Raw genomic sequence first — 26,593 nt, forward strand, 5'->3', positions numbered from 1 at the left:
CCTGCAGCAATTGGTTCGTCAACTTCCCAGTTTGACATAATTGGATGAGTCGAGAACTCAGAGAAAATTCAAACTTTGAAAGGTTTTAGAGCAGGTTGAAGAGTCAGTAGCAGTATCTACCTAGCGACTCTAGGTAGTTTACGAACATCTTTTTACGTCATGGCTCAGCCATTACGGATAGGAGAATTTTTGGACTTTAGTCCAATAAAGCCAGAAGAAACCACAACATTATTTTGTGACAAAGAAAACACTGGTTTTCTAGAACTACCAGTTTTGAGTCTAGTGCAGTTCTCGAGGGCACCGTTCGTGACATTTGGATCGGTAAAGATAGGTTCTTCGAAATCGGTCGTCCTACGAGTTGAGAATCCGGATTCTGACAATGGAGCTACAGAGGTTACAGTGAATAAGATCGCATCTGCAAAAGGGTTTTCCGTTGACAGAACAATTTTTAACATTCAGGTAAAGAAATGTCTCTATCGTTAGCTTACTGATCTAGCAGTCGACTCAAGCCAGCACTAACACGCGTCATTCATGATTTGCCTTGAACTTCCTAACGGTTAACGCTAGAGCTAAGCTAGCTGCTCCTGTGTGAGTATATTGTTCGTCATATAAAATATTACAGGCCAATTACATGTAGTTAAACCGATTGAAAACGGATGCATCACAGACCGCTATTGTATGTCGTCCTATTTAATAGACTAATGCCCATACAGTAGTAGCTCACTGCATATTCTAATGTTCTTTTGGAATCAGTTGTCAAGTTTCGCTACTGTAGCATTTTATTACAGATATCTAACAATTATGTTTTTTTTACACTGAAGCCTATGATGAGCAATAAATAATATTGAGCTTTTGCCTGTAACTCCATTGTGATTAGCACTAGTCCAGACCAGAGCTACATTGAGCAGAATGTTTGTCCTCAAGGTTTTCATCATTTCAACTCATTACAGTAGCCTACTTGTAGTTGTATAGGCTATATAGCGTTAGTTTTCTGAGTTGATACGTTGCTGGTTGCTTGGTAAATAAAAGGGTGTATTTTATTTAGCCTACTTTATGTGCGAGGTTAGTATCATAGCCTAAAAACTATCTACAGTTGTACCTGTTCTTCCCAATTTCCTGCATGCACATCATACTCCGCTGGTTGCAGCGTACCAAGCAAGCAAACATGCAGGGCTCGCAACTAACTTTTTTCGTAACTGTCCCAGTACCGTCCCAAAGTGCAAAATTAATCGTCCCAAACTGAACTTGACATGTCCCAAAATGTAAATTGCTTGTTTTATGGTGGGGCTAACGCAATTCTTGGTGTGGATGTTTATTTTTAAAAATCTGGTTAACGAACCATTCATAATATATATAAATATATTTACATTTTATCGAAATGTATTGTGTAACATTATTATGGCCATTTTATGTGTCATATTCTTTATTTTCATTCTTAAGATTAGTCAGACTTTAGAGTACCTTATTCAAGTTAAGATTCCTAAATGTTGAATCACCTTCTTGCCAAAGTAAATTCCTTGTCTGTGCAAGCTTTCATGGCGATTATAACCATTGTAAATGCAAAAGGGTTGTTGTTTTTTAAAACTTTTTTTCCCCACAGCCTGGAGACGTATTTGATTTAACTATAACATGGACACCTGGAGAGGAAGGCGGGGTCAGAGAACTCATCGTCTTTGTTGCCAATGGCGTTGTTAAACATCAAGCCGTTTTGCTCGGCAGAGCAAATGCACCCAAGAAAAAAAAGGTGTCACAGTGTCTCGTTATTCACTTAGTAATAACAAATGTTTCACGTTATCTGTAGCTAACAGGTTCGCTGATGAGGAACTTAACTGTTAGTTAACTCGTTATGTGCCTTTCCATCGTCTGTTTCAGAAGAGTCTGTGGGACTCGATCAAAAACAAGAAGGTGTCCGGTCTCCCGGCGCCCTCCAGAGTCAAGAGAACTCCAGAATCTTCTCTGAAGAGAAAGGCATCCAACAAGACCTTTCAGGTGCCTCAAACTCCACAGTACAGGCGGGGGAGAGTTCGGAGCCCGCTCTCCTCTCTCAACGATGTGGTCCCGGTTAGAGCGAGACCCCCGTCAGGGTTTGTTCTCGCCCACGACGACACGGAGAAGTTGGAGCCGCAGAGCATCTGCGCCCTTGTCAGTAAGGGAACATCTCAGCCTCTGGATGAAGTGAACAGAGATGGCGACCTTACGAGTTCCCCTGGTGTTCCCCTGGTGCCGAGGATCAGGATTAGCGACCCCACTGGAACGGCAGGTGTCCTCGGCGGACCCGTCTTCCCGTCTGAACGCAGAGACATGGCAAGAGTGCTCAACAAGACGCTATCGCCTGTGGGCACACCAGATAGACTGAAGAACCTGATGCCTCACATCGAGTCTATGCGAATCCCTGTCGGTGTCGCTGTCGGTGCTTTACCAGAGGCTGGTCTCAGAGTTCCTACAGTCAAAGATGCGTTGGCGATGATCGACTCTGATCTGACTGCAGCTGTTGACGGAAGCCCTCCCGACGCATGCTCGAGCTTTGATTTTTCGGACTCATTAGAATCAGGTAACGGAATCGCAGGTTGCGGCTCTGATGGAATACCTGATAGCCCCAGTGAATCGGACGCTGCACAGCCGAGGCTAACCTTCTTCATCAAGCCAAAATTGGCAGTTGGTCAGGCTGACGACCTAGTCGCTCCTAGAATAGAGGCGGGATGCAACGTTTTTCAAGCCAAGAAGGTTCTTTTTACCTCTGCTACCGTGGTCAAGAGCCGAGCAGCCCCGGCCCTGGTAGAGAGACCTCAGGGGGAGAGGAAAATAAAAACCTCAAGACGAAGACTTCTGGAGAAAACATTGGAGATCACAGATGCGGGGAGCCGCTCTGACTCAAGTCCAGGCACCCCGGGCCTTCCTGTCATCGATTCCAACAGTAGTTCAGACGGACAACGCAATAATGTCAGCATTACTTGCACCTCGCTGGAGGCCATGGACCCAGTAGCTGTAAGCCTGACTCCTTTAAATGATCCTGCCCCAGTCTCATTCTCTCTCAGCCCTCCTCTGCTCAGGGTACCAGTCACCCCTCAACACCACGACAATAACCAGCTGGCCCATGGAGCACCTCTGTCTGGGTTCGCTTCAGCACAGCTTCCTGTCCATCAGGATCTGTTTCCTGTCCGCTGCCAGAGCCGGTTTGATGTCGTGACACGGGGCAAAAAAAGGAAAAGCGATGAGTTTCTGAAGGATGTTGAGAAAGTGGAGGATACAGAGAAAATGGTGCAGGAGAAACGAAGCAGGAAGTCAACTGCGGTGAGAAGTCTAGATGTGAGGAAGAGTTCTGCTCAGAAACAGCCGAGACCAGCAGGTCAGTAAAAAAGAGCCTTTGTTTACTGAGGCAAAGCCATGATAACCCCAACGTATTACATCAGCTCAATATTGTTGTGTTTTCTCCTTCAGCCTCTCTGCGATCCGGTTTCTCTTCTTCGTTGGTAGGAGCCAGGTCTGTGACGCCTGCTCCAAGCAGACGGCAAAGTTCCAGAGCTACCGTTCAGAGTATGTGACCCACAATGTTTGTTGATCCACAGTATCATACATACACACACATATATGCATATTAATAGATGATACTCATATTTGACTCCTTTTGATTACAGGTACTTCTCTGAAGTCATTTGGTGCTTCATCTGTCAGGAAGGCAAAGGTCGTAGCTGTGGCCCAGTCCACACTGACCTTCATTAAGCCTGCACAAACAGGTGAGTGACAAATCTCTTGTATTGGCGTGTGTTGGTACTGCTTAGTTTAGTGACGTGCAACTAGCAACTCTTGTGTCTTGCAGCCATCCCAAGGCACCCTATGCCGTTTGCGGCTAAGAACATGTTCTACGATGAGAGGTGGATCGAGAAGCAAGAAAGAGGATTCACCTGGTGGATGAACTACGTACTTACTCCAGATGACTTCAAGGTCAACACCGAGGTCACTAAAGGTAACAAGCTTAAGATGGAAAGGAAGTCTTCTGTGTTCCGCAACGACAGTAGACTAGCATGCCATGTCGAGGCTACACATCACAAAAATCGAGTTCAATCACTCACAGCATATATCTTCCCACCGTGTGTTTCAGTGAATGCCCTCTCTCTGGCGATGGGCAGCGATGAGAGGTTTAGTGTGCCCAAGGCCCCCACCAAAGAGGAGATGTCCTTCAGCACGTATACGGCCCGCCGACGTCTGAACCGTCTTCGTCGCTCCGCCTGTCAGCTCTTCACGTCGGAGGTGATGATCAAAGCTATCCAGAGGCTGGAGCTGGAGGTGGAGGCCAAGAGGTTACTGGTGCGCAAAGACCGTCACCTCTGGAAGGACATAGGTAAACACTGGACAGGAAGATGGAGATTCACTTTTTTTTACTGTAAAACTGCTTTAGTACCGCAGGCAGGCTATGCTTTTATGTCCGCGTTTGAAACCACAACATGAGCGTGAACTCAAGCGTTTGTGCTTCTCGTTTTGTAGGGGAACGTCAAAAAGTCCTAAACTGGCTTCTCTCCTACAACCCTCTCTGGCTCCGGATTGGTCTGGAGGTTTGTCTGAGATTCATATCTTTTGTTTCTTACCGCTGATGTGGTCTGTTATTCGTGGTCATTTATTCAATGCTTTATTTTATAATGTTTTTATTTTTTTAGACGATCTATGGAGAGATGATTCCGCTGGAGAGTAACAGTGACGTCTTGGGCCTGGCCTTGTTCATCTTGAGACGCCTCCTTTGGAATCCAGACATCGCTGCACAGTTCAGACACGCTAAAGTCCCCAATCTTTACAAAGATGGTAATTAGTCTCTTGTGCATTCAAAGGATACATTCACATTCTTAATTTGTATTTTCCCCTTATTCGTGGTGGTTTGTATTCTGTGGATTTGAACCACATCTGGTGTTGGGCAGTGCTTTGTAACCCTGCTGTCTCCAAGGTAACACGTGTTGTTCCTGTTTGCTCAGGACACGAAGAGGCCTTGTCCCGTTTCACTCTGAAGAAGCTGCTTCTGCTGGTCTGCTTTCTGGACAAGGCTAAGGAGTCCAGGATGATCGAGCATGACCCCTGTTTGTTCTGCAAGGATGCAGAGTTCAAAGTAGGCAGATACCGAGCTGAACTTGATCAAAAGACAATACGTATACACACACACAGAGGGAGAGAGACAGATCAAACGTATATGTATATCTCGTGAGTGTGTGTGCGCTTCAGTTGTTCTATTGCTGTGTTACAGTTCAGAGTGTCATAACCCTGCAACCACCCATCAAAGATGTTTGTAGAGGCTGTTCTTAGTTTTCTCGGCTCTGTATTCATTCCTAGACGAGCAAGGATCTACTCCTGGCCTTCTCCAGGGACTTCCTGAGTGGGGAGGGAATCCTGCCCCGACACATGGGGTATCTGGGCCTCCCCGTCTCCCACACGCAGACCCCCCTGGACGAATTCAACTTTGCCGTCAAGAACTTGGCAACCGACTTGAAATGTGGAATCCGGCTAGTGTAAGTGGTCTTCCCTCATGTACCGCAGTTCAGTCCGTCTCTCGTGTGAGTATTTTCTAATTTGTGTTTTCATTTTAGACGAGTGATGGAGCTGTTCACCCAGGATTGGAGTCTGTCCCAGAAGTTGAGGATGCCTGCTATCAGCCGTCTGCAGAAGGTCCACAACGTAGACATAGCCCTGAAGGTGTTGATAGCCAAAGGCGTCGACCTAAAGGATAATGGTAAGGTTAGGGCGACGGTGGCATTTTACAGTACTTGGATCTGCGTGGACGGAAAAGTATTTAAAAATTTGAAAAACGACTGAGCGGTGTTTCTGTGGGTTTTCTACCAGATGTTGTCATTAGTTCCAGAGATGTTGTGGATGGACACCGGGAAAAAACGCTGAGCCTTCTGTGGAAGATCATCTTTGCTTTCCAGGTTTGTTTGCTGCCTGGTGTCAGTTAGGGTTACTGAGGTTTGGGGAGGAGAGTATGTTTTCAATCAGAGTTTGATTTCTTGCTAAGTAAGGCTAAGTTTACACATACAAGGAATTCACTTTGGTAGGTTGGTGCATAACAATAAACATAGTAAGTAGATAAAACAAGTACTGAAATATATTTGAAAAACAAATGTACAATATGAGAAAAATAATTATGATAAAGAATACTGCTTTTTTTAGGTGGAGGTGCTTTTAGATGAGGAGAAACTGAGGGAGGAGATCGGTTTTCTGAAACGCGCCTGGAGTGTCAAGCAGAAACTGGCATCATTGAAAGCTGACAAGGTTGTAGAGCAGACCGTTTCCAAAGCTGGTTCACCGTTCAAGCACAGCAGCCAGAAGATCACTTTACTGATGGACTGGGTCAATGCTGTCTGCGACTTCTACAACTTGAAGGCAAGTTAGCCAAGTAAAATATTTCAATCGCAATTTGGTATTGTTATACAATATAAACATAATATTGTGAATGTGTATTCACAACATACAATATTATAAATATTTGTAGTTATATTTCATAGAAAGCGAGAGAGCTTACAAAAAACTGTAGACAACTCTGTTATTTCTGTTAAATCTGTCACAAAAAAACTTGCAGGTGGAGAACTTTTCTGTGTCGTTTTCGGATGGTCGGGCGCTTTGCTACCTTATCCACCACTATCATCCTAGCCAGCTGGCCCTGGACAGGGTCTCTCAGAGCACCACTCAGACTGTCGAGTGCTCTTCACGTGGCCGCCTGGAGCTCAACTGCTCTTCCAGCGACTCCGACAATTCTTTTGACACCTGGCCCACAACGCAGAACGGTAATGGTTTGACTCAACATTTTACAGTTTCGGTTGATGCTTATGCATATTAACTATTGCGATTGCCTGAACGATGCGACGGGCTGATGTGAAGTGTTTAAACTGATAAGTTGTATTCCTCACGTTAGTCCCAGACTCGCCCATGTTGGAATTTAAAGAACTTCTGGATAATGAGAAGAGTAACTTCCGATTGGTCAACGCTGCAGTGTCTTTCCTTGGGGGGGTTCCAGCAATGATCAACCCAGCTGACATGTCCAACACCATACCCAATGAGAAGGTTAGAAAAGCAAGCCATAGTCTTCCGTCTCAGTCACCATCACAGCTCCCCCCTCCTCTCCCCTCTCCTCTCTCCTCTTTACCTTTTGAACCCGGGCCCAGCAGCCTATCTCTGATTTACGACAGGGCTCCCCCAACTCTCTGAATGCGTTTGTGTCCACAGGGATAGTCAGGAACGTTGCACTGTTCGTGTTCGTAATGTGATGCTTTTGTAACCTTTTTCAACGTGCTCCAGGTGGTGATGTCCTACCTATCGTTCCTGTGCACCCGTCTCCTGGACCTCAGGAACGAGACGAGAGCGGCCCGCGTCATTCAGGGTGCTTGGAGAAAACACAAACTGTGGAAGGATCTGGAAACATACCAGGTTTGTTTTTACACCCTCTCCCCTCCGAGGGACTGATCCGTCTTGTGAAGATGGCACCCGATGGATGACAAACCGAACCTTTCCCCCTCGCAGGAAAGAAACGTAGCGGCTGCAAAGATTCAGGCGCACGTACGAAACTTCCTCAAGAGACGGAGGGCGAGGAAACGGAGCCGTGCCGCCGTGAGGCTCCAGGCTGCCTGGAGAGGCTACGCCGCCCGGAACACGGCAACGCTGATGAGGAAGGCAAACCTCTGGGGGCTCCAGTCTGCCTCGGCCACAGCTATTCAAGTATGTTCATGTTTCTGTCAACAGAAACGCACCCTCCCCTCATGCCGGTATATAGTATTCTTTTTTTTTGCACAATGCACTCATTGGAATTTTTCTGATCTTACAGGCAGAATGGAGGAGGTATATCGCCAGGAAAAACTTCCTGTCTTTAAGATCACAGGTGATAGTGCTGCAGGCCTGTTGGCGGATGAAGAGAGCAGTTTCTGACTACAGAATGATGCGGTGGGCAGTGACAGTGATCCAGAAACACACGAGGGCCCGGATCAACGGAAGAAAAGAGCGCGAAAACTATCTCGCACTGAGAACGGCAGCCATCCAAATCCAGAGAAGTTACCGGAACTGGACGGAACGAAAGTTCCAGATTAAAAACCACGCCGCCTCTGTGATTCAAGCCGCTTTTCGGAAATGGCGCAGCGCCAAAACGGCCCGAAGAAACGCTGCCGCTTTGAAGATTCAGTCTTGGTTCAGAATGCACGCGTGTCATTGTCGCTACGTGTCCGTCAGACTGAGTGCTGTTCTTATTCAGACCTGGTACAGAGGCCAACAGCAGAGGTGCCGCTTGCAGGTGTTGAAACAGAAACACCACGCGGCTACCATCATCCAGAGTGCGTTCAAGGGTAGCGCGGTCAGGAGACGGCTGGAAAGGACGAGACGAGCCGCGGTCGTCATCCAGCGCAGGTTCAGGGCCTCGCTGCTCAGAGACGCGGAGAAACTGAAGTTTCTGGAGATGAAGTGCGCGGCCGTAACGATACAGGCGATGTATCGCGGGCACGTTGCACGTAGGATGATGAAGGAGAGGAATCGAGCGGCGACTGTGATCCAAGCAAACTTCCGGAAGTTTATAGCCCATCAGAGATTCAACGTTTTAAAAAGCTCAGTGGTTGCTATCCAGCAGCAATATAGAGCCAAGTTGTTGGGAACTAAATCAAGAAAGAGTTACGAGGAGCTCAGATGTTCCGTACTGAAAATACAAGCTGTCTGGAGAGGGAGGGTCGAACGGAAGAGAATTGAGCAGCTTCATAAGTGTGCCACCATACTTCAAGCCAATTACCGCAGGCATGCCGCGCAGTCACGTTTTAGGGCGAGAAAAGAGGCTGCTTTGCTGATACAACGTCAGTTCAGAGCTCTCAAAGCAGGAAGGGAAGGGAGAGCGGAGTACCTTCAGGTTAAGAATGCTGTCATCTCTCTCCAGGCGGGACTCCGTGGTATGAAAGTAAGAACAGAACTGAAGAGAAAACACCAGGCAGCTACACTCATTCAATCATCGGTGAGAGCCTTTATTTGTAAGAGGCGTTATTTGCTGCTGCAGAGTGCAGCCATAATCCTTCAGAGTCGCTATAGAGCTCACTTGGCGGGCAGGTCGCAACATCGGCAGTACTGTCGGCTGAAGAGAGCTACCCTGAAGCTCCAGGCGGCTTATCGAGGATCCAGAGTCCGAAGAGACCTGAGCACGAGGCATAGAGCCGCAACTGTCCTCCAGGCTTACTTCAGGATGTTCAAGGTGCGGGTTTCTTACCTCGCCACAAAGTGTGCCGCCATCATCGTCCAGGAGCGCTACAGGGCCAGCAGGCTTCGAGACCACCATGTGTGGCGGTACGGAAAGATGAGGTCAGCCGCTGTGAAGATCCAGTCAGCCTACCGTGGCCACAGGGTCAGGACGGCGGTTGCCGAGATGCACGCGAAGGCCGTTGTCATCCAGAGGTGGTTCCTCGCTCGCATGGAAAGGAAATGCTTCCTTGCAGTCAGGTCGGCAGCTGTACTCTGTCAGCAGAGATACAGAGCCGTTGCCATTGGACAGAAAGAACGAAAGGAGTATCTTTTGAAGCAAAGGGCTGCAATCACTCTTCAGGCAGCGTACAGGGGGAGGATAGACCGGCAGAGGTTGCGGACTGAATGTATGGCTGCCATAACTATTCAATCGCACGTACGAATGCACCAGATTAGGACACATTACAAGAGGATGCTGTGGGCTGCGAGCACACTGCAAGTCAGATACAGAGCCAACAAACTAGTGGAAAGGGAAATGCTTTCTCTGAACGCAAAGAAAAAAGCGATAATTGTCTTACAGTCTGCATTCCGTGGAATAATAACCAGACGTGCTGTAAAATGGTTGCACGAATCTGCCAGAGTCATCCAATCATGCTATAGGGCCCATGTGGAGCGCAAGCGGTATCTTGCGTTGAGGTCTTCTGCTCTTGTCATTCAGCGACAATACAGGGCCACCCTGGCAGCTAAACTTCAGAGGCAACACTACCTGAACATGCTGCGTGCTGCAGTCCTCCTGCAGGCTACATACAGAGGTCAGCTTGCTAGGAGAGAGATCGGGTTTCAGCATCAAGCTGCGACCACGATCCAGGCTGCTTTCAGAAGACACCGAGCACAGGTCAAGTTCCAGGCCATGCGATTGTCTGCTGTCATCCTCCAGAGACGCTTCAGGTTGTGTGTTCAAGGCAGGCTAGACAGGGACAGGTTCCTGAAGCTTCGAGGTTCTGCCGTTGTCATCCAGGCAGCTTTCAGAGGGATCCGTGACCGAAGTCAAGTCTCCAAGATGCATCGAGCCGCCACTGTCATTCAGGCCAACTACAGGATGAAGAAGCAGCAGGATGCTTTCAGAAAGCAGCGCTGGGCAGTCGCCGTCCTTCAGCAGAGGTTTAGAGCTCAGAAACTGAGGCACGTGCAGGTGGAGAAATATCTGCGGATCAGAAGTGCTGTGACTTGCCTTCAGGCGTCATTCAGGGGGATGCAAGCCAGGCGCTTGGCAACACGGACGAAAGCAGCCAGGAAGATCCAGGCCTTCCTTCAAATGAGCGTCAGGCGTCGACGGTTCCTGAAGGAACGAGCCGCGTCCGTGGTGATTCAGTCGGCCTTCAGAAGACACCGGTCCAGAACACGTTACACCGCTATGCAGGCGTCCGTCGTCACGGTCCAGAGATGGTACAGGTCTTGCAGGCTGGGCCGCCAAGCCCGCCTGGACTACACGGCAGTCAGAGGAGCAGCGGTGACCCTCCAGGCAGCGGTCCGCGGCACACTTGCCCGACGGCTGGCCAAACGCGAACGGGCAGCCGTTAAGGTCCAGTCGGTGCTGCACATGGTCGTGCAGAGGAGCCGGTATTTGAAGTTGAGGTCCAGCGCAGTGACGTTGCAGTCCCACTGCAGGAGGTGGGCAGCACGGCGGAGGTTTCAGCGCTGGCGACAAGCAGCCCTGACTCTTCAGAAGAGCTACAGAGGACTGCGAGCGCAGAGAGAGCAGCGATCAGTGTACCTGAAGACCTTGAGAGATGTCCAGAAACTCCAGGCCGGAGTGCGCGGTCACATTGCGTTCAGACGGTATCAGAGAATCAAGAAAAGTGCCGTCACTATTCAGGTGTGTGTGTGGGCATGTCTTCACTCCGACATGCACATACTTTTTTCTGTTGTGTGAAATGTTGAGTCCTGAAATGGAAAAATGATGGAATTGATTGAAATGTTTTTGATTCTTTTTGGACAGGCCTTTTACCGTGGGATGGTAGATAGGCAGAGACTCCGTCAACAAAGGACCTCTGTTGCTCTCATACAGGAGCACTACAGAGCCCACCTTCTCCACCGGAGAGAACGAGCAAAGTATCTTGCCGTGAAGCGGTCGGCTGTTCTTATACAGGTGAATTAACATGTCGTTTTTGGAGAGCCCTACCTTTTTGTCATACCGAGAACTTCTGTGATGTTTACAATCCCTCTCATTTTGCTTTCGTCTGTGTTTTTCAGTCTTGGTTTAGAGGGAAGCAAGCCAGAAGCAAGCTTGTGGATATGCGGGCTGCAGTTGCAACGGTCCACAGATGTATACAGACAAATCTCCTTCGCAAAAGGTAAAGGCAACTGTTTTTGGTCCGTATGTTGTAGGCATAATTGTACTCGTAAAAGGGCAATCTGTGTAAAGTTTGTGTAATTTACAAGTAATTGTAAGTAATGGCCGGGTTTCCCAGATTCGTTAAGAAGCTCTTAATGCTATGATAATCTTGTTTATCTTGAGGTCTTCAGAGTAACTATAAGGTCTGTCGTGCCTCTCAGGTTCCTGACGGTTCGACACAGTGCCCTGGTCCTTCAGCGCAGATGGAGGGAGACCGTTAAGGCCCAAGAAGACCGTCACAACTTCTTGAGAAAGAAGGCTTCAGCTGTCACCATCCAGGCAGCATGGAGAGGCCACAGAGAAAGACAAAGCCAGCTCATGGTATGACAACCTGGCGAAGTGAGAACAGATCGATTCCAGAGTCGTTAAAAACATGGTCGTCGTTGACACCAACACGTCTGCTTTCTCTCTTCTCTTTTCCTTCCGTAGGTCCAAAAGGCTGCCCTGTGCATCCAGTCGGTGTATCACGGCTGGATCCAGAGAAGGGCGTACCAGAGGCAGAGAGAAGCCGCGGTCGTCCTACAGACGAGGTTCAGGGCCGCACAGCTGGCCAGGAGAGAGAGGGAGGACTTCTCCCGAGTGAGACAGTCCGCCGTGACTCTGCAGAGATGCTGGCGTAGCTGGTTGGCCAACCGACGGGTAACTACTCTTTTTTTTTTTTTTTTTTTTTTACTACATGTTTCATCGCATCTGTTCTGACGCCGTTGCTAACCCTTACTAGCCTGGTCCTAACCAGACTCTTGTACCTTTCATTTGTACAGAGAGTCTGGCCTCGCTCCTTTGACAAGCGTTGACTGCCTTGTAGGCGTGTACTCTGTTGAAGTTTAAAACTATTGGATCTGCCCAGAGCCACTCTGATCTGCCACAACCAATCACTAGCATTCGCCTTAGCCAACTCCTTCACCCCTACTGTCCTCCCGTGGGGAGGAGGGCCACAATATCATGGCCACCAACAAAACTCGTTTTTGCTCCAGCTTTAGTTTATAGATATTCGGCAGTGTTGCCACAACGGACCGAATGGCTTCGCTCGCATCTTTCTCCCCGCGCCATTAGTTTTCTCCCCACGTGTGTTCCAGGTGCTGGCAGCAGCAGCAGCAGGAAGGAGGCTGCGCTTCTCTGCGGCTGTGTTCCATCACCTCTGTGCCGTCAGGATCCAGAAGGGCCTCAGGGCGCACTGGGCGCTGCAGTCAGCCAGGAGGCAGATCCACTCAGTTGTCCGCATACAGGTACTCCTCACCCCGCACCTGAAATGTCGCCCTGGGTTAGGGTTAGGCCATACATGCTCTTGATGATGGGGGTTTGTTGTTGTGGCGGTGGTAGACCTGGTAGAGGTTGGAAGCGTTGAGCATGTGTTAAGTCAGTCGGCGGCCTATTTCCCCCCTCCCCAGCGGTGGGTACGAGCCGGGCAGCAGCGGAGGCGTTTCCTGGAGGAGAGGAGGAAGGTGGTGACGGCTCAGAGAGCGGCCAGGAGGTGGTTAGCCCGCCGCCATCGAGCCGCCCGCGTCCTGCAGCAGCACGCCAGGAAGTTCCTGCTGCTGAGACGACAGCAGAGGGTGGAGCGAGGGATCATCAAGGCCCAGGTTGTGTGTGTGTGTGTGTGTGTGTGTGTGTGTGTGTGTGTGTGTGTGTGTGTGTGTGTGTGTGTGTGTGTGTGTGTGTGGGGGGGGGGGGGAATCCAGAGACAAATTGAGAAAACAAATATTTTTTTATAAAAAAAAAAAAAAAACTGGGAATATAATGTATTTATTTAATATCGTTATGAATGTATTCATCCGTACCAATGACTAGGAATAGAGCTTGTTGTCCTCTATCCTCTGCTCTACCTCCTGAACTGAGAGTGCAGACCTTTTACATGTTCTGGATCGTCGCTTTTGGTTGAAGTGCCGACAGTCTGGTTCAATCCGTTTCCTCCTCTTACCCTAGGCGCTGTGGCGAGGACACGCCTCCAGGAAGCTTCACGACCACCACAGAGTTGTGGCCGTGAGGCATCGCCTCAGGATGGTCTCAGATGGCGCGCAGGAGGAAGACCGGCTGTGTCACAAGACCTCCACAGCCATCGACCACCTGCTTCAATACAAACACTTCTCTTACATCCTGTCAGCTCTGAAAAACCTGGGTGGGTGTTTTAGCACGTCAAGTCTTTTTTTTTGTCGTACAGCTCTTTGTCACAAGGAATGTTAAAAGTCTTTACAGTCAAGTATTATGCTTACAATGTTCCCCGTTGTTATCCTCTGTTTGCATGAAGTTAATAAGTAAATTGCACTACCGACCAGTGCATTCACTTATATTGATGGTTATAAACATAAAAGAAGCATGTTCTTTACCATTTTGTTTCCTTAAACAGAAAGAAACTTTACTTGAATGGGAATAGTTGATAAGGGGCCTGATTGTGTGTGGAGTGGTGTGGTTAACAGCTCCCTTCATCTGCCTGTCTGTAGAGTTGGCGACCAGGCTTTCTCCAGAGTGCTGTGAGATGCTGGTGGAGAGTGGAGCCACCCTGGTCATCTTCACCCTCATCAGGAGCTGCAACAGAAGCGTTCCCTGTATGGAGGTCATCTCCTTCGCCATCCAGGTCCTCCTCAACCTCTCCAAGGTAGCAGTGCTTCCGTTCAGCGTGTCACGATTCTGTCAATATGGAGGGCATGCAGCCCAGATGTAGCATGTAACATCCTAACATGTTATTTCCCCCGCCCCCCCCACCCCCCAGTACTATAAGACCGTTGAGGCTGTTTACGCAGTGGAGAACTCGGTAAACACCCTGCTGGACCTGCTCCAGATCTACCGTGAGAAGGCTGGAGACAAGGTGGCAGAGAAGGGGGGCAGCATCTTCACCAAGGCTTGTTTCCTTCTGGCTCTGCTCCTGCAGGACCCGCGCAGAGCCCTGGTAAGGACCTCCTGGCAGGAGACGATTCCGGCGTCTGTTGACTTGATGCTTTACATGACAAAAGTTTCATAAGGTTGAAAAAAATGATTTTGTAAAAAAAGTTTTGAAAAGTAATGTCATTAAGTTTTGGATTTTTTTTTAAAGGTTTTGAAATGTAAAAAAATAAAAGAAAATTGTTTTTGATATATTTTCTACAAAACGTTTTGTAAGGTTAAATAGTTTTGCATCGTTGATGATTACTTGGTGAGCTGACAAAATGGTGGCGCCCCTGGTGACTGTCTAAACGTTTATAAATTCTGTTTTTCAGGAGGTGAGGAAGCTGCCCAAGGCTGTAGAACGGATTCAAAGTATCTACTCACTCACGGCACGAAAACACAAGATGGATGCTCGGAGAGAGAGGCAGAAAACGAACGCCTCCAGGAACTGCAGTCTACTCAACACAACAACAACTCAAAAACACAAACCAGTGGCCAAGTAAGTGTGCCCACGGTGCATCTTAGTTTGTTAGTGTGCGCCTGGGAGCAGATTTGGGCAAACTTCACTTACAAATTGACTGCACAGTATGCATACACACACAATAATTTACAAAATATTTTGTTGCATCTCTCCTTGTTCCAGATTTGCTCCAGACTGGGTTCTTAGAAAGGACAAGCTGAAGGATGTTGTTGACCCACTTCGAGCTATTCAGATGGTAGCAGACGCTTTTGCAACAGTGGCATGATTGTTTGTTTAATATACTTGGATAAATGTTTTTTATTTTACTGTTTCAAACTTTTTAGGGGGGGGGGTGTACAATGCCACTTTTTTATTGAAATTAAAACATTTGGTGTACATATACATATTGTTTAATTTTCTGTTAGCTTTTAAATACTAAACTTAAATTACTTCTCACTCTATGGAGGTGTGTGGTAAGAACCAGGAACTCCCCACCCCAAATGGTTTTGCAGGTGACAATCATATCTCCTTATGGGTTCCGCCATATGGGTTCAAACACTGTCCATGTTTATTCATCAAGTCAAAATATGTAGGCCTACTCACAACTATGTAAAACAATTATAATTGTGCATGTCAAGCCAATAGCCGGTGTTAAATTCCCCAAACATTTGTCATACCTCACAACATTTCTGAAATTACTTTTTAACTAAACTTCATAATAAATGTACAATTAGGATACTCATTTTTGCTAACTGCAGTAGGCTTGGGATTTGACATCACACTAATTTAGGTGAGACAGGCAGGCTATAACCTTGGCTTTGCAATTATGCAGTTACACAAGTAAAAAGTTTAGACATGGTTGGTATTTAATGTGGGTCACTTCTAAGTGCTGCGCTTTTATGGCTCATTTTTAGGTTTGACTTGGATCGATGTGTTGGATTTGATTTCGGGGGTTGGTTGTGTTGGTCAAGGTTGATGCTGGGTCGGGGGCTGGTGTCTCAGACTTCAGTTCCTGCATCTGCTGGTGAAGTAAAAGCATAAATCAGAAGACCATTCTGTAGTTCACAAAGACCAATCTTAGCATTCCTGTGTCTACATATAAAAACGAACTCCCAAACTATCTTTTTTTTTTTCATGAAAACATCAGCTAACAAAAACCTAGCAGCCGTTGAAAAATAATAGGCTACAGCATTAACGGCTGAATGCTTTATAAACTTACGTTCTGGTTGTTCTTCGCATGTTGGCGATTTGCTCCAGGTTCCACGTGTACATTCGATTGTTTTATTTCCTGTTAATTTATAAGACTTGCGACATTCATAGTCTACTGTAGACTTGTCCGCATATCCGCTCTGAAATGCAGTCCGAATGACTGCGTTTTCAACTTTCAGTGGGGAGGTGCACGTTGTGTCTTTGCCTAACAAAATAAGTGAGAGTAAAACATTAAAATTACTCATTTAAATGTAGGCTAACTGTCTGCCTGTCAGAATCATATAACAAGTCTGACTTCAGTTGCAGTGTTTTATTGTTGATTTTCCTACTGTTTGGTCAAGGAGCCCAACAGCTCACGTCTTAACAAACCAATATTTAAGTCCCTGTAAAGTGATAATAAAATCAGTTTGTCACACCACTGCAACATGTTAGGCCAACTAACCACCAAGCCAAAGTTGGATGAGAAAAAATTGCCAAGTAACTTAAAATAAGTGACCAAAATCTTGATAATATAAGCAGTTTTCTCAGATCTCAAACGCTGGGGACGTGTCTGCTGAAACCATGCTCACTTGCGGGAAAGCTGTGACTTAACTGTCAAATACCGCCACAACAGGAATAGATGCGTCCCTACATACATTTTGTCCTCTAGAGCTAGAATCATATTCAGAGGACATTGATCGACTACCCGAGTATAGTAGTAGTTTATTAAGAAGAAGTGGAATGGTCTTATCCCTTTCCCCAAATTCTCGCATCCAATGAATATGAATTTGCACAAAGGCATACAGTAGCTAGCTAGCAAACTGTAGGCTGTAATGACATCAACTCGGAATTGAGGCTTGATTTCAGCCCCGCCCAAAAAATCAGAAACACAAACATTTTGAAAAAGTTAATCTAACTCCACAATTCAGTATTACATATTTCAGTCTTTGTAACGTGTTTAAGCAATACAGTTTTTTATATTTTTTATGTGTTTACAAAATTCACTGAACATGGACTTTAATACATTTAAATTCAAGCAAAAGTGTCCAATTTTCCCCAAAACATTTTAATTTCAGAAGTACTTACGTAAACACTTTGGTGGGGTTTCCCAGCGTCCATTCTTACATTCAATAGAAATTACCTCAGGCATGTATCCCTCTTTACACTGAATTTTTACGACGCCAGTAAAGCCGTCCTCCTGTTGTACCATACTTTTTGCGTGCGGTATTTCAGGAAGTGTGTGACATCTAGATGTTTCTAGAAATAGAGCATTGATATAGTTAATGTGTAAACTCAATCTATTGTAACTCAGTTAAACCACCCCGTCACAGGGAGCACTTCCACACTTGCCCACCCCACAGTTCGATCTTGGCCATCCTGACACATGTAACCCACCATCTTTCATGAACTGCTTTTACCAGCTACACCAGTGGTTCTTGCCAGTTGGGAGAACCACTTTTGCTGATTCAATTGAATCGGTCATTCTGAAGCTCAGCAGAAGCCTGGTAACAACCCAGTCATCTGAATCAGGTGTGTTGGAGCAGGGAAACATCTAGAACATTCAGGACAGCGGGCCCTGAGGACCACTGAGCTACGCCACCAAGCTAGCAACATGGAGACACCAGTGAACGGTATTTATACTGGGTGAGTTTAGTCAATTCTACTTGGTTACATGTCACCCATTTTTATTCTCCGTATGTTTACCATACAGTTCACCAAACCCATCAGTTACTGGATATATTTGACTGCTTACCGATGCAGGGTTTAAGTTGTTTCCAGATTCCCTCCTTACATTCCGCTTCATCCCACCAGCCTGCATGCGGTAGCTTGTACCCACGGTTGCAGGCATAATGTGACAAGTTTGAGTCTCCCTTTACCACAAATCCATTTTTAATGGATTTGCATTTGTCGGTTCCTGATAAACACACAGCATATCAGATTCCATGGTACAACACAAGTTTAGTTAAAGGTAGTCTACTTGGGTAAACTCATCTGACCCTGTGAATAAACATGAATGAACTCCTTAGTAGGCTATAGTACAGCAGGCTATAGTACAGCAGGCTATAGTACAGTAGGCTATAGTACAGTAGGCTATAGTACAGTAGGCTATAGTACAGTAGGCTATAGTACAGCAGGCTATAGTACAGTAGGCTATAGTACAGTAGGCTAAAGTACAGCACGCTATAGTACAGTAGGCTATAGTACAGCACGCTATAGTACAGCAGGCTATAGTACAGTAGGCTATAGTACAGCACGCTATAGTACAGAAGGCTATAGTACAGTAGGCTATAGTACAGCAGGCTATAGTACAGCAGGCTATAGTACAGTAGGCTATAGTACAGCACGCTATAGTACAGTAGGCTATAGCACAGCAGGCTATAGCACAGAAGGCTATAGCACAGAAGGCTATAGTACAGTAGGCTATAGTACAGTAGGCTATAGTACAGCAGGCTATAGTACAGCAGACTATAGTACAGTAGGCTATAGGACAGCAGCCTATAGTACAGCAGGCTATAGTACAGTAGGCTATAGTACAGTAGGCTATAGTACAGCAGGCTATAGTATAGTAGGCTATAGGACAGCAGGCTATAGTACAGTAGGCTATAGTATAGTAGGCTATCAGCCATTCATAACTTTCAAATGGAGTGAAAATTTAAAAAATCTTCTAACCTGAACATTGAGGTTTGTTTTCCCACCCATTCTCAGTGCATAGGACAGAAGATTCTTTTGACAAGTTTTCCAAACAATTATACTTAAGTGTTTCTCCAGGTTTGTATACATTTTTATTTTGTGGAAAGCGTGCATGTTTTATATCATTTGGATCACATGTAATCTCTGAAAGAAATCATAAAACAAGTTTAAAGTCATAAACACATCACAGCTAGGGTTAGCTAATCTGATGATGGTAATTAACAAGAACAATTAAAGCAAAATACCTTTACATGTTGGAATCGAGGACCAGTCAGTCGTAGTGCACTGAGCCTTGGCAATGCCTTTTAACTCATAATCGCCATCACAGGAAAATGTGACAGAATCCTGCAACCTGTACGACTGTTTCCATGGATTTATTATTAAATGTGGGACACGTGGAATAAAGCATCTTATCTCTGGAATAAGATAACATGGTTATATGTACTGAGTAACATGACTAAAGAACAGGAGGGTGTCCATTCACAGGGGAAGTGTACCTTCACAAACGGGGGGGTATCGGCCCGGTGTCCAAAATCCAGTTTTATCACATGTTGCAGTTGCCGAAGTTTTGCGACTTTGTTGAATCCAGTTCCCCTGATTACATTCCACCCTCAGTAGGTCACCAATTGAAAAGATAGTTTTACCAGAAGGGGTATAAACTCCCTTATCTGATGGTGTTAATTCACATTTTATTTCTGTAAGAAAATGTAAAAGTGAATGTATTATGCAATATTCCGTTAGAGAAACCCATTTTATTTACTACCAATGGGGTTTCTACACGGGGGGCCTACAGGGGGCAGTGCCCCTTTTAAAATGTCCGTTGCCCCCCTGAGCTGACTGAAACAAAAAAACGTTACACGTTTTCCTTCTTCTAGTAGCAGTGATGTCAGTAAGAGGCTAGGCACTGAGTTATGAAAGCCAGATTACCTAATTTATTATTAGACTAATATGGCAAAACAGTAAACGCAGTAAACGGTACAAGCAGTAGCCTACAGCCGCGGAATGTTAGCACAGCCACATAGACAATCTTTTCTTCATAACAGTCTGTTTGAAACGATTGAAAACATGTTGTTTACTTTTGCTGCAGTAGTCAATTTAAGTCTGGCGTAGACCTCCCTCTTGCTATTAACTCCTTTTTTGAATAAAATCGTACTTGGAGAAATTCCTCAACTCTAAATATTGGCAGACACTGCTGCTGTTTTTTTTTACTTGAAGTTTGCGGGGATTACGCTTACAACGTAGCCAGTGTTATGACGTTAGCTGCGCAAATGTCCAGTAATATTTCAATTTTAATTGGTCCATGTTTGATACGTAACGTAGATGATTACTGGCATAACATATTTACGTGCAAAGGCACACATGTTAAAGAACGTACATGTTAAAGCATTGTTTCCCAAACTTTTTTTCTGGGGACCCATATTTTAAAAGTCACAAGCCTTCGCGACCCAAGCCAATAGAGATTATTCGTAAATCACAAAATAAAGGTGGATTTGACCATTATTGCACAATAATGAGGATATTTTACTGTTATTGTATTGTTATTTCAGAACTTGTATGCCTACTGCCATTGTTAATAAGCTATCTCAGACTGAGTGATCACTTCTCTCTGAACAATTGAACCAGCAATGTTTAAAGAAGGTATCCAATAAGTGCCTAATTGGACATACAGCTATACAAAACATATAGCCCATGTATTCTTATTTTCAATATTCAATTGAACCAGCAATATTGGAACAAAATATGAAATAATTACAAAAAGATTACAAATCATACAAAACATGTTCATTTCAACATTGCTAATGGGATAGCCGGGCCTGTCCGCGTTTTTGTAGTGAGTTTCAGTCCGTGGTGCAGGAGGAGAGTGCAACACTAATCAGGCGCAGCATTCAGTCTGTTTCTGTGCTTGTCTTCATTTGTGTGAGCACAGAAAATCCCAATTCGCACATTTGGTAGTGGTAGTGAAAGGAATAAGTATATAATTAGAAACACTGGCCCTACGGAGGACAGGATATTCTGACGAAATGCTTATCCAGAACGATAAGGTCACAGATCCATAGCGTCAGTGCGATCACAGCTGGGCTGCAACAACTCGGTTTCTTCTGTAGGACTAAGCGTCAACTCAAGTTAAGCCCGAGGACTCTAAAATTCGAAGGGATTTTGCATCCACCTTTCATCATTCAGAAGGGCATACTTCTTTGTTGGAAAATAGCGATCAAAGTTCTCAATAAGCGCAACGAGATGAGTTTTATTACACGCAGACGGCTGCTGGTCTTTCAAATAGGGGAAGTTCATTTTCATAAATCATATATATTTTACATTATTTTTCTAGTTCACTGGCTAGTTCACCCTTACGACACTAGCCTAGCCTACTGTATGTATGTATGAATGAATGAATGAATGAATGAATGAATGAATGAAGGAACGATCAACGAAACAATATTAAACTCGAAGAAAATGTGGGAATTAGGTTAAACTGAAACAAGGCATGTGGTGTATAATTGTATGAAATGTATGATGAAAACTTGCTCGCAACTTCGCCAAGCAAATACCAAGAAATAGGTTGCCGCAGCTTTTTCGACTACACTTACAGAATCCGCGATGGGACTGATCTTGAATAGCTTCGGTGACTTTTTATAGTACAAAATTATTTTCAATCAAAAGGAGATGTCTTTCAACAGACCCTCCAATCATCACGCGGAAGCCCTGCATCCAGACCAGCCCACTCCTCCATTCACCCCCACCTGAGCGTCCATGGGCGGGACATAATCGCAGCATTTATCCAATGACCGTATATTTTCGAAGCACTGAAAGCAGCCCCATTGAAGTCCATAGAAGCTGAGCTTTAACAGGGAAATGCACTGTGGCGCTTCGGGAATATATGAGAAGGAAATCAGTCAGTCGACCTGCTAATATATGTAGCTGATTCTGAATGAACTCGTCTTCGATATGAACGTGTTCCAAAGCATTTAAAATGTTAACACAATAGTAAATATTTGACCATTAATTAGTTTAAGAAATCGACACTGGCAGAGACTCAGATCGTGACAAGGCGACCCCCAAAAAATCTCTTGCGACCCACCTGAGTTTTTCGCTTGTTGTCCGCAATGATTGGACAGTAAAAGCACTGCTTATTCTACCATTTTTTGTATTTGATTATGCGTAACTGCTACATTTGTCATCGTAACGTCTAAACAATTGGAATTACATACATATTGCATATATAAATCACAAGAATAATCAGTAAAAATACAAGATTATTAAATAAAATGATTTAATACATTTTTTTATATTAGGCAGTACCTACCTTGCCTGACTGCACTGTCACTGTCTACTAGTCATCATGAACCGGGAAGGGACATTGCAGCTTTTTTTGCCCCAGTAAATTAAAAAGTGAGAGAAACATATCAAGGTATTGAGAGAGCTGAGGAGCTGGAAGAGGGAGAGCCAGAGCAGTTTGTATGATTTTAATGTAAAGCAAAATTAAAGAAGGCTATTTAATGTTTAAATAACCTTTGTTTCCGTTTTTTACGTAATGTGCCCCTCTGATTAAACACTGGCCCCCCCATGGCCCCCCCCCCCCCCCCAGTAAAATTAATGGTCTGACTCCCAAAATCAGACCAGAGGGTTCAAAACATAGTCTAGATGTTTTTCCATGCAACCCACGACGAATGAGTATGTCTCTAGCTTACAACAATTCTAAAGTTTGCACACACCTCCCCCCCAAAAAAATATGTTGACTGATCTCCCTCTAGTGGCATTAAAGGAGAACTACATAAACGTTAACCTACATAAGACCTGGGGAATCCTACACGCAAACGCTGTACACATCAGTTGCGATTTCTTTAAAGGGCTGATTGACTGGGTTTTTGGGGTATTTCACACTGTTCCTTAAGGTCTCCGAATAGGGTATGTAACATTGGTTGGGCTGCAAATGGCCCGGGTGCTGTTCTATGCCCCCCAATGCTTCCAGTGAATATGTCCCGGGAAAAAACGCTAGGTTTTCTCGTTTTATGGTATGCTCATGAATATATAGATGAGCTGCGCGCTGATTGGTTGGTCTACAACAAGTGAAGCTGCGGAGCAAACACGGCCAAACGGCACTCACTGAAACATTTTGTTTCGTTAGATCGTTCGTTCATTCATTCTCACAGTAGCCTAGGCTAGGCTTATGTCGAAGGGGTGAACTAGCCAGTGAACTTGCAAAATAAATGAAAAATCTATATGATGTACACCGAAAATGAGCTTCCCCCATTTTAATGACCAGCAGCCACCACTGATACACATGTAAATATGACACACTGTCTCACTGAGTTTTAAAATGTCAGTGAGTCTTTTCTTGGTTGAATAAAGATATTATAATTAAAAAATAACTCACCTTCACATCTAGGTTGCGGATTCCACTGGGCGGAATTGCCCATTTTAACACATCGAGGATTCATCTGTGTATTAAACTTTTTGTAGTTTTCTAGACAATCAAAATCCAGGAAGTCGTCCATCTTGTAATCATCCTTCCTATTCCTGACTAAAACGTTGTCAATTGTTGGAGCGACACATTTCACAACTGTTGAAGAACACAAATCTCATCAGAAAGGGACACAATCAAAGCTAAGAACACGTTGGAATACAAATAACTGACTTTATGTATGTAGTTGACTACAGCTTGTTAGCTAGGGAGTTCCATGTTGGACAACTAGGATCAACATCATTTATCGTATTTTCTATCTTTCACAAGACATTTGAAATGAATATCGTCCGGGAAATTGCTATATCTTGAATTGTGGATCAATAAGGTTTCTGCCATAAGTACTTTATATAAAGTTTTGTTCATAGTATTTTAAACTCAAATCTCTCATGTACTAAGAGTTGACCTACTTTTGCATGTTGGAACTTTTCCGTTCCATTCTCCCTGGTTGTCACAGTTTATGTTTCCCAGGCCGTCCACTATCATGTCGTTTGACTTGCACTTGAAAGTGACCACGGTGCCAGACGTAGCCTCCTTATACTCGCCGTACGCATACATGTTATCGTCTATACGAAGAGGCGGGCATTTCAGCGCTGAACAAAAGAGACAATCCACACAATTACTCAATCGACAAAACAGCTGGACTTTAAAGTCAGGGACCAGGTCAGACAAAGAACTGGCCCCTTCACAAGATGTGTGATCTTATTAAGGATGTTTCTAGTCACCAGACACTGATCCAAAGAGGTGTACAGGTGGGTGGGGAGATTTGAACCTCTGGATCAGCAGTCAAATGCTTTAACCACTATGCTATGCCCAGTCTGTGTGGGGCATGCTGCTCCACTATGAGAGAGAGTGTTCAGGTGTGTGTCTGTTCAGGTGCGTGTCTGTGCAGGTGTGTGTCTGTTCAGGTGTGTGTCTGTTCAGGTGTGTGCTCACCCTCGCAGACAGGGATGATGTTACTCCAGCCTTGGCTCATGCACGTTCGGATGGGAGACCTGCTTATCATCACGTAACTGACGGACACACGGGACACATACAAACAACATGATGCATGACGCATGGGAGAGAGGGAGGGAGGAGGGAGGAGGGAGGGGAGGAGGGAGGAGGGAGGGGGGAGGGGGGAGGGGGGAGGAGGGAGGAGGGAGGGGAGGAGGGAGAGAGGGAGGAGGGAGGGGAGGGGGGAGGGAGAGAGGGAGGAGGGAGGGGAGGAGGGAGGGAGGGAGGGAGGGAGGGAGGGAGGGAGGGAGGGAGGGAGGGAGGGAGGGAGGGAGGGAGGGAGGGAAGGAGGGAGGGAGGAGGGGGGAGGGAGGGAGGGGAGGTGGGGAGGGAGGGAGGCGGGGAGTGGGGGGGGGAGGGAGAGTCAGGAGATACTAATTTAACTGATACATAGTCACTAGTGGTCCTAGCTTCCTCCCCCCCCCCCCCCATATCCCCCCGCCGTCACCAGTGTCCGCTGGAGGGGGAGAGGGGGAGAGGGGGGAGTAGGAAGGGAGGGGAGGGAAAAACTTTGACAGAGAAACTGTGGTAGAGTGTGGTAACATTTGGTGCAATCACCCGGGTATTACATTGATATTCCACTGATTGTGTAAACAGAAAATATTTGTTCCGGTTAACAAGTGGCTTTCCTGCACAGTTTGTAGAGTGAACCCAACGTATAGACTTTCGAAAATTTGTGTGTTTGACGTTTCCCGAAGGAAAGATCTGAGTGCTTGTGCACAACAATCAAGATATGGCTAATTGAACTTTTGACCAAATCCCTACCCTGGTTTGCATTTATACAGAACTTCTGAACCAAAGGAGAAATCTCTGCTACTCTCTGTAAGTTCGAAGTCCGCATTTGGTGATTCCCCTGGGTGTCCACACTGCTTTCCTGAAAACACATTTATTACATCAATTTACATACAACACTATATACTATTATACAGACTAGACTACAACACTATAGATTATGATACAAACTAGTTAACAACAGACTAGCCTACTACTATGAGAGACACATGGTTCTTCTAGGATATACCATCACAGCTGCCCCCTTCCTTACGTTATGAAACCAACACTGGTCTTCCAGGGCGCACATGAAGTACTTGTTCGTAATAACAACTTTATCTTGTAGCAGACACTTTTATCCAGAGAGAGGAACAGGAGGGATTTCAACCTGGGATTTCTTGATCTGTGGTCCAACGCTCTAACCACTGAGCTACACCTGTCTTTAGAAGATGACGTGTAGAGGTGAAAATACTTACGTTTACACTCCTCGTTTTGGGAACTCCATGTTCCGTCTTCTGCGCACTTCATTTTGTAGAAGCCCTCATAGCCAGTTTGGCAGTGTACTCTGACCGCGGCACCCGCTGGGTATTCCTTCTTCAAATCATGTGTTATGAAACCTTCTTTGTTTTGAGGTTGAAAATCGTCTATTTTACAACCTGGGAAAGACAAAGAATAAACAAAAATAATAACATTTAAAAGAATTGCTACAAAACATCTAAGATTATTTATACAATATTTCTTAATACATGATGTGGATTTTCTGTCCAGTTGATTGGTTTGGCTTGTAGTCCGAAGAGACAGACAGCCTTTGAGACGGGCTGGTCATGCTCGACACCTGTTATAATGTCTCGAATGATATCACGTACATTGAACAGTATGCGGCATACACACGGTAACTTCTTGGCTTAATGGTATGATAAGTCAATAGGTAAACATACTTTTGGATCTACAGTGTTGCAATGTGATTGAATAAGTTTATTGGACATACGTGTCGTAAATGTAACCTAAACTGGAGATCTTCTTTTGGTAGCACGATACGATTGTTTTGGTCAAATTACTTACTCAGACGAGAAACAGCAACAAATGTTACATCCTGAACCTTACCTTGGGCTCCAACTGACACAGTATACATCCATGACACAAGGATGAAGCTATGGATTAAAACATGCATTTTAAATGCAGCCTGTCACAAGCTAGTAGTGACTAGTCTTATTAGCAGAACATCACCTATGTATAAAGGCTGTGGTCATCACTTAAGTCCACCTGGGAGGGGCCACACTTTACACAGAATGTCCCAGGGTGACAGACTGAAGGGTGAGCCCACTCTGGATTATTTTCTGTAAAAAAAAAATAAAAAAAATCCGAAAAAACGTAGTGAGAAAGAAACGTCACATTCATAACTGCGTCAGCTGATGCCAACAATACATTCATGTTTCATTTTGTTTGGGTATGATTGATATATATGTGATTAACTTGACACATTGACGCATGCCCTGGTTCTATGGGTTAACTGAAGGGTTAAAAACAGGCTACAGACTCTGAACCTTTGAAGTTGATTCAGTGGAGTTTGATTTAGTTGTTTACCTTTAAAACA

At 45.3% G+C, this 26,593-nt stretch overlaps 2 protein-coding genes across 4 annotated transcripts; one reads left to right on the plus strand and one right to left on the minus strand.

Moving 5' to 3' along the window:
- Nucleotides 1-15,772, plus strand: aspm (assembly factor for spindle microtubules). The gene is made up of 30 exons (XM_084692531.1): nt 1-459; nt 1,601-1,744; nt 1,873-3,346; nt 3,439-3,534; nt 3,636-3,734; nt 3,818-3,964; nt 4,100-4,339; nt 4,483-4,550; nt 4,653-4,794; nt 4,962-5,092; nt 5,314-5,489; nt 5,568-5,710; nt 5,821-5,906; nt 6,148-6,360; nt 6,557-6,761; nt 6,890-7,038; nt 7,273-7,401; nt 7,495-7,689; nt 7,796-11,053; nt 11,177-11,326; nt 11,431-11,531; nt 11,734-11,893; nt 12,002-12,211; nt 12,649-12,798; nt 12,961-13,152; nt 13,496-13,688; nt 14,011-14,165; nt 14,280-14,456; nt 14,764-14,930; nt 15,075-15,772. Exons 1-30 carry the CDS (start codon nt 160-162, stop codon nt 15,175-15,177), a joined length of 9,153 nt encoding a protein of 3,050 aa, XP_084548657.1. The 5' UTR covers nt 1-159; the 3' UTR covers nt 15,178-15,772.
- On the minus strand, nt 15,247-26,230 carry LOC146221403 (complement factor H-like). 3 transcript variants are annotated; one of them, XM_084692533.1, is made up of 13 exons: nt 26,104-26,229; nt 25,476-25,655; nt 24,994-25,102; nt 24,169-24,245; nt 23,643-23,825; nt 23,146-23,331; nt 19,268-19,465; nt 19,016-19,186; nt 18,750-18,914; nt 17,833-17,994; nt 17,166-17,336; nt 16,111-16,305; nt 15,247-15,912 (listed from the first exon to the last, which is right to left on the minus strand). In XM_084692533.1, the coding sequence occupies exons 1-13, from the start codon at nt 26,168-26,170 to the stop codon at nt 15,890-15,892; spliced, it is 1,887 nt and encodes a 628-aa protein (XP_084548659.1). In that variant the 5' UTR covers nt 26,171-26,229; the 3' UTR covers nt 15,247-15,889. The 3 variants fall into 3 exon arrangements, with proteins under 3 accessions (XP_084548659.1, XP_084548658.1, XP_084548660.1); XM_084692532.1 differs by having other exon boundaries at nt 15,247-15,909; nt 26,104-26,223; XM_084692534.1 differs by lacking the exons at nt 15,247-15,912; nt 16,111-16,305; nt 17,166-17,336; ... (2 more) ...; nt 19,016-19,186; nt 19,268-19,465 and adding an exon at nt 20,268-20,677 and having other exon boundaries at nt 26,104-26,230.
- Nucleotides 26,231-26,593: the final 363 nt, after the last annotated feature.

Source organism: Hypomesus nipponensis, chromosome 26 (assembly GCF_054491055.1).
Source record: "Hypomesus nipponensis isolate SF chromosome 26, ASM5449105v1, whole genome shotgun sequence".
Classification (NCBI taxonomy): domain Eukaryota; kingdom Metazoa; phylum Chordata; class Actinopteri; order Osmeriformes; family Osmeridae; genus Hypomesus; species Hypomesus nipponensis.

Excerpts from the sequence above, each read along its gene's own strand:
- aspm (XM_084692531.1), top strand. The coding sequence starts at position 160 with ATGGCTCAGCCATTACGGATAGGAGAATTTTTGGACTTTAGTCCAATA. Across the intron at positions 3,735-3,817 it reads CATTAAGCCTGCACAAACAG|CCATCCCAAGGCACCCTATG; the intron begins GTGAGTGACAAA and ends TGTGTCTTGCAG. Across the intron at positions 5,093-5,313 it reads GCAAGGATGCAGAGTTCAAA|ACGAGCAAGGATCTACTCCT; the intron begins GTAGGCAGATAC and ends ATTCATTCCTAG.
- LOC146221403 (XM_084692533.1), bottom strand. The coding sequence starts at position 26,170 with ATGCATGTTTTAATCCATAGCTTCATCCTTGTGTCATGGATGTATACT. Across the intron at positions 19,466-23,145 it reads TCCGCAACCTAGATGTGAAG|AAATAAAATGTGAATTAACA; the intron begins GTGAGTTATTTT and ends ATTTTCTTACAG. Across the intron at positions 17,995-18,749 it reads AAACAAACCTCAATGTTCAG|GAACCGACAAATGCAAATCC; the intron begins GTTAGAAGATTT and ends TGTGTTTATCAG.